This window comes from Triticum dicoccoides, chromosome 7B, assembly GCF_002162155.2.
Source record: "Triticum dicoccoides isolate Atlit2015 ecotype Zavitan chromosome 7B, WEW_v2.0, whole genome shotgun sequence".
NCBI lineage: Eukaryota > Viridiplantae > Streptophyta > Magnoliopsida > Poales > Poaceae > Triticum > Triticum dicoccoides.
Window position 1 is genome coordinate 265658668 of NC_041393.1, and position 12223 is coordinate 265670890.

At 47.6% G+C, this 12223-nt stretch overlaps 1 protein-coding gene across 2 annotated transcripts in view; it reads right to left on the bottom strand.

Annotated features, from left to right (window-relative positions):
- Positions 1 to 9889: 9889 nt before the first annotated feature.
- Positions 9890 to 12223, bottom strand: part of LOC119338888 (monodehydroascorbate reductase 4, cytosolic-like) — a 3161-nt gene continuing 827 nt past the window's right edge. The window contains exons 4-10 of one of the 2 annotated variants that reach the window (XM_037611096.1): positions 12061 to 12141; positions 11711 to 11829; positions 11337 to 11556; positions 11083 to 11201; positions 10860 to 10985; positions 10551 to 10691; positions 9890 to 10415 (exon numbers count right to left, since the gene is read on the bottom strand). In XM_037611096.1, coding sequence (XP_037466993.1) covers positions 10092 to 10415; positions 10551 to 10691; positions 10860 to 10985; positions 11083 to 11201; positions 11337 to 11556; positions 11711 to 11829; positions 12061 to 12141 — 1130 coding nt within the window. In that variant the 3' untranslated portion in view covers positions 9890 to 10091. Of the gene's footprint in view, positions 10416 to 10550; positions 10692 to 10859; positions 10986 to 11082; positions 11202 to 11336; positions 11557 to 11710; positions 11830 to 12060; positions 12193 to 12223 lie in introns of both variants that reach the window. The other variant, XM_037611095.1, reaches the window with a different exon arrangement.

Consider the following 12223-nt stretch of genomic DNA (forward strand, 5'->3'; position numbering starts at 1 on the left):
CCGAACCCCCCCCCCCTCGCTGGCTGCCGCTTACCCCGCGTCCGGCGAGTGGATCTGGCCGCCGGCGCCGGTGTGCCCCGTGCTGCCCAGCGCCCTCTCGGGCTCGAGCCCATTCGGGCGCCCGCGGCCACGCCCGCTAGCGCCCCGCCCGGTTGGCCCCCTATGCCTATGACAGGAGGGCCCTACACCACAGGAATGATTAAAAAAAATATAAATAAATAAATTAATTAATTAATAATTAATTAATTAAGTAATTACTTAAGTTAATTAATTCGGGTTAATTAATTCAATTAACTAATCAAGTTATAGTTAAGTTAACCTAATCCTAATTAACTTAATTAGAGGATGACAGGTGGGTCCCCCTGGACCCACATGTCAGGTTGACTTGGTCAACAGTCAACGTTGACTGCTGATGTCAGCATGACATCATGCTGATGTCATTAATCTGTTTTTCGAATTAATTTAAATATTTAATTAAATTCCAGAAATTAATAAATACTTTAGAAAATCATATCTTTTAATCCGTAACTCGGATTAAAATAATTTCAACATGAAAGTTGCTCAGAACGACGAGACGAATCCGGATACGTAGTCCGTTCGTCCGCCACACACCCCTAACCTATCGAACTTGCAAACTTTCCTCTCCGGTTCAACTGTCTGACAGACGTCCGGAACCGGGAAGACTTTCCCGGATGTTTCCCCCTTCGCCAGTATCGCCTAGCGCTGCGTTAGAACACGTCTAGCTCTGTCTGTTGTCCTGTCATGCACTTGCCTGCTATGTATTTACTGTACTTCCCCCTCTTCTCTCCGATAGACCTCGAGACCGATGCTGATGTCCCTGTGATCGACTACGTCACCGACGACCCCTCTCTCTTGCCAGAGCAACCAGGCAAGCCCCCCCCCCCTTGATCACCAGATATCGCCTATTCTACTCTATACTGCTTGCATTAGAGTAGTGTAGCATGTTACTGCTTTCCGTTAATCCTATTCTGATGCATAGCCTGTCATTGTTGCTACAGTCATTGATACCTTACCTACCATCCTAAATGCTTAGTATAGGATGCTAGTTTATCATCATTGGCCCTACATTCTTGTCAGTCTGCCTTGCTATACTATCGGGCCGTGATCACTTGGGAGGTGATCACGGGTATATACTATACATACATACATACTATACAGATGGTGACTAAAGTCGGGTCAGCTCGATGAGTACCCGCAAGTGATTCTGATGAGGGGGCTGAAAGGACAGGTGGCTCCATCCCGGTAGAGGTGGGCCTGGGTTCCCGACGGCCCCCGACTGTTACTTTGTGGCGGAGCGACAGGGCAGGTTGAGACCACCTAGGAGACAGGTGGGCCTGGCCCTGTTCGGCGTTCGCGGATACTTAACACGCTTAACGAGATCTTGGTATTTGATCTGAGTCTGGCTACGAGCCTATACGCACTAACCATCTACGTGGGAGTAGTTATGGGTATCCCGACGTCGTGGTATCAGCCGAAGCACTTCAGACGTCAGCGACGGAGCGGCGCGCGCCGAATTGGACTGGAATGCCACTAGGCTAGGTCTGCTTTCGGCCGCGTACGCAACGTGCAGGTGTGCTATGGGCGATGGGCCCAGACCCCTGTGCGCTTAGGTTTAGACCGGCGTGCTGGCCTCTCTGTTGAGCCTAGGTGGGGCTGCGACGTGTTGATCTTCCGAGGCCGGGCATGACCCAGGAAAGTGTGTCCGGCCAAATGGGATCGAGCGTGTTGGGCTATGTGGTGCACCCCTGCAGGGAAGTTAATCTATTCGAATAGCTGTGATCTTCGGTAACAGGACGACTTGGAGTTGTACCTTGACCTTATGACAACTAGAACCGGATACTTAATAAAACACACCCTTCCAAGTTCCACAGACAACCCGGTGATCGCTTTTCCGCAGGGCGACGAGGAGAGGATCGCCGGGTAGGATTATGCTATGCGATGCTACTGGAGATGCTGCTTGGAGATGCTACTTGGAGATGCTACTTGGAGGACTACAATTTACTCTCTTCTATATGCTGCAAGACGGAGGCTACCAGAAGCGTAGTCTTCGACAGGATTAGCTATCCCCCTCTTATTCTGGCATTCTGCAGTTCAGTCCATCGATATGGCCTCCTTACACATATACCCATGCATATGTAGTGTAGCTCCTTGCTTGCGAGTACTTTGGATGAGTACTCACGGTTGCTTTTCTCCCTCTTTTCCCCTTTCCCTTCTACCTGGTTGTCGCAACCAGATGCTGGAGTCCAGGAGCCAGACGCCACCGTCGACGACGACCCCTACTACACCGGAGGTGCCTACTACTACGTGCTGCCCGCTGATGACGACCAGGAGTGACCTAGGAGGATCCCAGGCAGGAGGCCTGCTCCTCTTTCGATCTGTATCCCAGTTTGTGCTAGCCATCTTATGGCACCCTGTTTAACTTATGTCTGTACTCAGATATTGTTGCTTCCGCTGACTCGTCTATGATCGAGCACTTGTATTCGAGCCCTCGAGTCCCTGGCTTGTATTATGATGCTTGTATGACTTATTTTATTTGTAGAGTTGTGTTGTGATATCTTCCCGTGAGTCCCTGATCTTGATCGTACACATTTGCGTGCATGACTAGTGTACGATTAAATCGGGGGCGTCACACCCGCGCCTCCGCCCACCTGCCCTCGGCTTCCGCACCTCGCCGCCGCCTCGGTTCCGCCCTCGTCGTGCCATGGACGGCCATGGAGCCCGAGCTCCCGATCTCCTCGTCAACGGCGCCGTCGAGTCCCGCTGACCCCGGGAACGGATCCCGCAGCCGCAGATCCACCGGCCTCCGCCCCGCGCCTTCATCCCCGGCTCCATCCACCACCCTGCGCCGCGCCGCCCTCGCCGGAGAGCGCCGCCGCTCGTCGTCAAGACCGGATCGGGAGGAGCCCGATCCAGTCGTCGGGCACGCGTTGACCCCCGCATGGGCCAGCGCCTCCCCGCCGCCCATCTCCTCGGCCGCCTCCTTCCACGTCCTGGGCCGAGCCCATGGTGAGCTTTGCCTCTATCCAGCGCCCGGTGCATCGAATAGTATTTTACGCTCATCTGTAGTTTTTTCGAAAAAACTGCTAAGTCCCGAAATTCTATCATTATAATGCCATGTTCATCGCATCATATCTCTGCATTCGTAGCTCCGTTTTGTGCGTGTAATATGTCAAATTGTTCGCCTCAACGAGTACTTCATTTCATTCCATTGCATCATTTTCATTTGAGCTCATCTTGATGCCTGAATCTTTGTTGCAAGAGTGATTCATAATGTTGCCTGTTGTCTGTTAACAGAACATGCTCATTTGTCATTTTTGCCATGATTGATGTGTGCATCCTATGAGGTTGATGTCTACATGTGTTTTTAACTATGCCATGTCTTCTTTACAGAGGTGATTACCATGTATTTTTTTGATCAATATGGTGACTAGAACAAGCATGCAAACTAGGCATCGTGATGTTACTGATTTTAGTCCTGTTCTGCTGTTATTTTGATGCCATGTAAACTTGATGCTACAGAGAGATTCATGCATATTTTGAGATACTTTAGTAAGGATGTTTTGAACATATGGTTGTTCTCTATCCATTCATGCCCAGTTTGCAATTATGGAGTAGTCTAGCATGTCATTTTCGTGCTCTATTTTTGCTTCAAAATGTTTCCTTGCAGATTGTTTACATGTTATTCAATTTTGCCAAGGTTGTTGTAGTTGATCCTTGCATGCTATGAACTTGTTCTTGACTTGGTTAGCTTCACAAACATGTCTTATTGCTGATGCTATGCTTATCTTGTCATGCAATGACTTGTGATGAGTGAATCAAGCTTGTTAAGTAGGGTACTTGCTGTTGTTGTTTTGCTAGGCTGAATCTGTTATTTGGTGATGCTATGTAAACCTGCTGCTATAAGTCATTCTATGCATAATCTGGAGATGTTCAATAAGGGTGTTTTGTTCTACATGTCATGCTCTATCCACCCATGCCCCTGGTTGCATTTATATCTTGCGGTAGATTGTTTTTTCCTTGCTCCAAAGTTGCTATATAATGTTGTTGTCAGCCTGTTAACACTAAGTTCAGTTGTTTCCATGATTGTTGCTAGTGTTCCATGCACCCTATGAACTTTCTATTGCCTTGCTTAGCTTCATAAACATGTATTCTTACTGTTGGTTGCCTTGCCATGCCATGTATTGCTCTATGGTGAGTGGTACAAGCTCACCAACATGCCTTCATAATTCTGTTCCTGCCATGTATGAATCTGTCATATAACTTACTATGTTTACATGGGTGCCATCATATTTTCTGTTCCTTTTTGGCTTATGGTAAGTAAAGGACTTTTGATCTATGAAATTAGTAGATTCATGCCATGCCTTTGTTTGCCATGATAAGTTCCTGTAACATGTTGTTTGATAGCTCTAAACATTGCAACCTAATGTTATTTTCTGCAAAGTCTGAACTGTTATTATTTGCAATTTTGCCATGTGTGTTTGAGCATGTTCTAGTGATTTCTAGAGATAGCTCAGTGTTCATGTTTTGTTATGCTTTACCTATACATCATGTCCATGCCTTTTGTTTTCTTGTTGAGGTCCTGTAGCATGTTGTTTTGATGCTTGCAATATGCCTAGTTGCTGTTTTGGACAGATTGTTGTTATGACTTGTTTGGAGTGTATGTGTTGAACCGTTGCTCCGTTTTGAGTGTGCTCTATATGAAACTTGCTTAGAATTGCATGTAGCTTCATACTATCATGTTGCATCCTTGTTTTGGTGTGTTTGCTTGATGTTTGGATGCATTTTGCATCAATACCATGTTTAACTTGTTTTGCTCATATCTTCTAGGCCGCAGCCCCGAATTAAATGAACTTTATATGTAATTTGACTAGAATTTTGTGTAGATCATCTTTGTGCATCTTAACTTGCTGTTTAACAACTTAAACGTAATGTTTATTCAAATCTGGACCAATTTCGAAATATGCATATGAGGACTTACCGGATTTGTTATATGTTGTTCCCGGCCTCATTTAAACTTGCCTTGATGTGTTGCTCTTGTTTGCATCATCTCTTGCAATGAGTAGCCTCATGTAGCTTTGTCATACATCATGCTTGTTTGTGCATCATGCCTTGTTCATGTGTGGTGTGTTTACCATGTTGTGTGCTTCTTTCGATAGTTCCTGTTTCCTTGCGATTGTGAGGATTCGTTCGTCTACGCTTGGTTCGGCTTCATCCGTTCGTCTTCTTCATGGACTCATTCTTCTTCCTAGCGGGATTTCAGGCAAGATGACCGCTACCCTGGATCTCACTACTATCATTGCTATGCTAGTTGCTTCGTTCTATCGCTATGCTATGTTACCTATCTTTTGCTCATCAAGCCTCTCAAATTGCCATGAACCTCTAACCTTTGACACCCTTCCTAGCAAACCGTTGTTTGGCTATGTTGCCGCTTTTGCTCAGCCCCTCTTATAGCGTTGTTAGTTGCAGGTGAAGTTGAAGATTGCTCCATGGTGGACAGGTTTATGTTGGGATATCACAATATCTCTTATATTATTAATGCATCTATATATTTGGTAAAGGGTGGAAGGCTCGGCCTTATGCCTGGTGTTTTGTTCCACTCTTACCGCCCTAGTTTCCGTCATACCGGTGTTATGTTCCCGGATTTTGCGTTCCTTACGCGGTCGGGTGATTTATGGGACCCCCTTGACAGTTCGCTTTGAATAAAACTCCTCCAGCAAGGCCCAACATTGGTTTTACCATTTGCATCACCACCACCTATATTTCCCTTGGGAGTAATTAACCCAAGGGTCATCTTTATTACAGCCCCCCCCCCGGGCCAATGCTTGTCTAAGTGTTGGTCCAAACTAGAGCACCGTGCGGGACCATCCCTTGGCAACTTGGGTTACGTCGGTACCTATACGCTTAGCTTATCTGGTGTTGCCCTGAGAATGAGATATGTGCAGCTCCTATCAGGATTGTCGGCGCATCGGGCGGTCTTGCTGGTCTTGTTTTACCATTGTCGAAATGTCTTGTAAACCGGGATTCCGAGTCTGATCGGGTCTTCCTGGGAGAAGGTATATCCTTCGTTGATCGCGAGAGCTTATCCTGGGCTAAGTTGGGACACCCCTGCAGGGTATAAACTTCCGAAAGCCGTGCATGCGGTTATAGGCAGATGGGAATTTGTTAATGTCCGGTTGTAGATAACTTGACACCAGATACGAATTAAAACGCATCAACCATGTGTGTAGCCGTGATGGTCTCTTTTCGGCGGAGTCCGGGAAGTGAACACGGTTTTGGGTTATGTTTGACGTAAGTAGGAGTTCAGGATCACTTCTTGATCATTGCTAGCTTCACGACCGTTCCGCTTGCTCTCTTCTCGCTCTTATTTGCGTATGTTAGCCACCATATATGCTTAGTCGCTGCTGCAACCTCACCACTTTACCCCTTCCATTCCCTTTAAGCTTTGCTAGTCTTGATACCCATGGTAATGGGATTGCTGAGTCCTCGTGGCTCACAGATTACTACAACAACAGTTGCAGGTACAGGTTATGCGATGGTCATGACGCGAGAGCGATGCTTGCTTGCTTGAGTTCTTCTTCTGCTTCTTCTTCGATCAGGGGATAAGTTCCAGGTCGGCAGCCTGGGCTAGCAGGGTGGATGTCGTTTGAGTTTCTGTTTGTGTTTCATCCGTAGTCGCATGTTGCTCTCATGTATTGTGATGTTGTATTCGTGTGGCATTGTATGCCTCTTGTATGTATCCCCATCTATTATGTAATGTTGATGTAATGATATCCACCTTGCAAAATCGTTTCAATATGCGGTTCTATCCTTGGTGGGACCTTCGAGTCTCTTTTGGATAGGGTTGCATATTGGGCGTGACACCCGGCCTTGCTTGCTGCACTGCACTCCGCCCCGTCACCGAGCTCCTATGGTGGCGGTGGTGACTGGTACATGGACTTGGCGACACTGCTCACATGACTGCTCATCCCGATAACCTCACGCCTGCCACTCCCGTTCATACTCCCACCCGTATCACCGTTGGTAATGGTTCCTCCCTACCCATTACTCACGTTGGTCATATGTATTTTCCTTCTACTTCCACTCTTGTGCATATGTCTAATGTTCTTGTGTCTCCTGACTTAGTCACTAATCTCATTTGCGTTCGTCGCCTTGCTCGTGAAAATCCTATAACTGTTGAATTTGACGATATCGGTTTTTCTATGAAGGACGCCCGTACACGGATGGTGCTCCACCGATGTGATAGCCCGAATGAGCTTTATCTAGTGCATCCCTCCGGTGCCACCACCACCTGTCGCCCCGCCGCCTTCGCCGCCAGTGTCGATCTTTGGCATGCCCGTCTCGGTCATCCCAATTCCACCATTATGCGTCAGATTCTTCAAAGTTTTTCCTTCTCATGTAATAAGGTCGACGATCACACTTGTGAGGCTTGCCGTCTTGGCAAGCACGTTCATCTTCCCTTTAGCGCGTCTACAAACATTTCCACCTTTCCGTTTCAATTATTGCATAGTGATGTTTGGACGTCCCCGATTGCTAGCAACATGGGCTATTTACACTATCTAGTGATATTGGATGATTTTACTCATTATGTGTGGACCTTTCCTCTCCGTCGCAAGTTCGGCGCTCTTTCCACACTCACCGATTTTTATTCATATGTCACCACACAGTTCGTTCGTCCTATTCTCGCCTTGCAAGCTGACAACGGCAAGGAGTTTGACAATGTTGTCGTCCGCAATTTACTTGCGTCCCATGGCACCATCTTTCGTCTCACCTGCCCCTACACGTCTCAGCAGAATGGCCGCGCCGAGCGCGTCCTTCACACGCTTAATGACTGTGTCCACAATCAATTATCGATGCACCAAATCATTCTCTACACGGGGCAAAGAGTTTGAGCCTTGTGGCTTCCTTTTTTTCGATAAAGGGTGGATTTTATTAGCTCAAAATGAAGCATCAAGAAGATACAGACAGAAAGAGCACACACCTGGCCTCTGCATAGCTAAAATGCACACAACCAACATCAACACACGCTCACAAAAACACACCGGCAAATAGCAAAGTCATATAAGACCAAAGCTATGTTCTAGCGAGAAAAAAAACTCGATCAAATCCATGATAGGAAAACTACACTCACGACCATATCTGCACCAACAATCTCATGACACCACATGGTTGACGATGTTCTTCAACAACAACGCCTTCAAGAAGGGAGTGACGCTCAATCGCCGCCGTCACCGGATCCAACCATCCAAGGCCAGAATCTAGGTTTTCACCCTGAAGAACCAGTCCTAACATATCCGAGCAATGCCTTCAACAAGGTAACGACATGAAAACATCGCCATTGCCAGGTATAAGACCTAGGCTTTCACCCCAGAGCTCGAGACCGGGTGCTCGAGTGGCACCACCATTGACACCACTTTTGTGTTGTCGCCACCATTTTTCCGCAATCCCACTAGCTACATGTGATGTGTGACCACCGCCGCTACACAGCCATCCCTCTACATCAAGTCGTTGTCGGTAGTCTGCATCTCATCCCCGAAGTCACCCACCGGGTCTGGCGAGGATCACTCACGAAGACTTTCAGTAGCCACTATAATCCATGGCGAGGCCGCCACCACAGGCTGGGAGTTAAAACCGATGGCGGAGTACATCACCGTGAGTACCACCTCACTGAAGAGCCTTGTTCGTTCCCGTCGACGGGACTTGGATGCCAGAAACAACCCACGTAGGCAACTCGTCCTTGAGCGTCCGGCCGCTGAGTGCCTTCAATGTCGCCATGCAGCCACCACCCATCAATGGATTGCAAACCAGGACCAACAAGCTAGATGGATCCATCGTTGGAGGAACAAGCCGCCATGACAGAGGAGCGCACCGCTGGGAGGGAGCGTTGCGTCCAAGGGGCAAGCCCCGCCGCCACCGCGGCAAGCGCCGGCGGCGACGGCGGTGCGCGCGGCTTCGATGGGAAGGAAGACTTGGCGGCGGCGATTGGATCTCCCGGGTCGCCCCTCCTGAGCGACACGGGAGTCAGTTTCCCAGAGCCTTGTGGCTTCCTATACACACGACATTCTTGGTTCTGCACTTACTCTTGAACCTGTGTTGGTTTGGGACATCAATCTCATTCGTCAGTAGTGTGTGTCGTGTACTATGATTACTTTCTTCTTGTTGTTAAATCCCGGTCTATCTGTCACCGAGCTTCCTTCTCTGCTGCAAATACAAATACCATTCCACTGCATTTGCCCAAAAGCAGTAACAATAGCAATAGCAGTAGGAGTAGCATTAGGAATTAAGACCATCGGGCCTCATTCTAGCAGTTTTTATACAGGCCGAAAAAGAACCTGATTCCCCGCAACAAGAGTCCAGATTCCCCGCAACAAGCTTGGAAAGGAAGAAGACACGAATGAGGAGTTTCACTTTTTACTCTGCACTTTCAGGCCTTATACAATGCAAGGTACTTAGGGGTGCGGGTGCTTGGTAAATAAAACCATTTTTTTCTTAAGCATGAGTGCTTATCTCTATAGGATGGCTGCCTAATTAAGCATTTATCCTCTATAAATTAGCACCGATGCTTCAGAAAAACTGAGTTTTTTTAAGCACCTTCCCTAAGCATGAATTGCGTTGTGCAAGCCTCAGAGTGCTTGCTATGTCCCCCCAACTTGTCCAGGCCTTGCTCCTTTTCTGCTTGATAAAGTTCGGCCTACAGATGGTGGAATTAATTTTCGTATTTTCAACTAAAATCCACCAAGAATTTTATCAGGGCAAGACCTCATTTGGAGCCCAGTTCCCTTTGATCTTGTTCATTTGGCATGAAATTCTTAGTCCCAATCACGCCTTGCCAACTAGAAGCAGAGATATATGTATAACCTAAAAGAATGTAGAACCAGAGATGCTACTAAACAAATTTATTCGAATTCTGCCATAGTGGTCACAGCAACACCATCAAACTCCAAAATGAAAAATCGAATCACACTTCTGAGCTAGGAACTACGACGAGTAATTTGGAACGGAGGGAGTAGCAGGAAGCATCGGCAGGGAGGGACAAACACAAAATTTACACGCGTCGATAGATAGAGGAATCTTCAGATCTTGGTGGCGAAATCAAGGCCTTCCTTGCCGAGCGCCTCCACGTCGTCCACCGGCGGCTGGGCCCTGGCGACCTTGGCGATGGCCTGATTCTCGTCGGCGGAGCCGCCCTCTAGGAACACACCGATGACCTTGCCGTCCTTGACCCAGTAGGTGCCGAACTTGGGCTTGGCCGCCGCTGGGTCGTTGTCCCCGAACAGCACCGTCTCGCCAACGTTGTCGCCGTAGAACTGCCACGCGACGTCGAACGACCTGGAGTAGAAGTAGGGCAGGTAGTCGTACTCCGCCACAGACTCGCCGGACTCCTTGGCCTTGATCGCCTACATACAAATTGAAAAAACAATTGTACATGTCAAGCTTCTGACAGATCATGTATGTGGAATTTCATTGGAAAACAAACAGTTGAATACTACCGCTACCGGGTTTGTGAATGGGGCCTAACAAGGATTGCTTACCTTTACTGCCTGCTCGGCTGATTTCCGAGCATGGTCGACGTGCTCCACTCTCCTCGGCTCGTCGTACAGTTTCATGGGGAAAGTCGCCACATCACCGATGGCATATACACCAGCAACGCTTGTTTCGAAGAATGTGTCGGTCTGGGTGAAAACACAAGATAAAAGAAAATGTCAAACCTTAAGGCAGCGGCAAGGACAAGATGCACAAAATGATGTGTACAGTTGCTAATTAGGTTGAGCCAATCAGTTGGATAATATTTTGTCCAAGTGTCAGTTGGATGCATTCATCAACACAACAGTGAAACTAACCTTGAGTCCACCCTTCTCCTCTTCAACTTGGCCTTTGAAGAGGCCTGTCAGCGGCCTGCCACCGACTCCAACGATGACGATGTCGGCATCGAGTACTCTTCCATCCTTCAGCTTCACCACACTAACCTGCCAAGCAAAGAGAGAAAAACAGATTCAATTCCTTCACTTCAAACACCACTATCAAACTGAAACTGCAGAGGTATACTCAGAAGTCAGAACTCACATCTCCATTGGCATCAGCATCAAAACCACTAGCCACAGTACCCTTCACGATATTGATTCCTTTGCTAGCGTAGTAACCCTCGTAGAAATGAGCAATGCCGGCAGTGAAGAGACGTGGCACTGCAAAAGATGGCATTCCCCGTGTGAGATTGCATTAACATTATCGTCCATGTGTGTAAGTATCGAGACATTGGTGTTTCTTTGCTGCTAAATATTCAAAAAATAAGCTTAACAGACAAGAACAGTCAGACTTACTGCACCACGGCTCTGGGTACACCATAGTGACATCGAAATTGTTGATTTTCAGTGCTGCGCTGAGCTCAAGTCCTATGTAGCCACCTCCAACAACGACGGCCTTCCCATCCTTCTTTGCTTGCATAGCTGCGACCAACTTGTCGGCGTCATCAATTTCCCTTAGATACAATATGTTGTTTGATTCTGCTCCTTGAACGCCAAAGTCAGTGAGCTTTATGGTCTGAGCAAGCAGAGAAACACAGATACAATAAGTGCACATATTTCATGAAGAGAAGACTGACTCGGCAAAAGTAAGATTAACAAGTTTTCAGTACCAATAGCGCAAGCTGCAGGTTATTTATGTTGCAATGAGAAATTAACAGTTGGGAACTCACCGAGGAGCCAGTGGCGATGAGCAAGGTCTCATAGGTGAAGGTTGCTCCATCTGCACTGGTCAATGTCTTGGAGGCAAGATCAGCCTTGACAATTTCCATGCTCAGGATCAGCTCAATGCCTGCAGGCAGACACTTGCTCAGAAATCTTACAGAGAACACACTAGGTGCTCTTTTCTGCCTAAGCTGTCAGATAGTAGTAACATAAACTCGAGACATGCTGTTCTGGTGGTGTTAAAGTAACATAAACTCTCCGCTTTGTTTGACTAATCATCACGTAGTTTCCTCTGGTTAATCTTAAAGAATGAGTAACCAAGCCACTGTCCGCAATGGGGACAGGACATGTTGCTCACCTTTTTCCGTGTACCATTCGGGCAAGAGCTTCTCCCCGCCGCTCCCGACGCAGGTGTGGAATCCTGGAAGCCTGGCGGCATCTGCTTGCACGGAAGGAAGACACACGTTTAGAGTTGAGCGACAAGCAAGCGCTGCGGCGGATAAAAAAATTCAGTCAGCAGT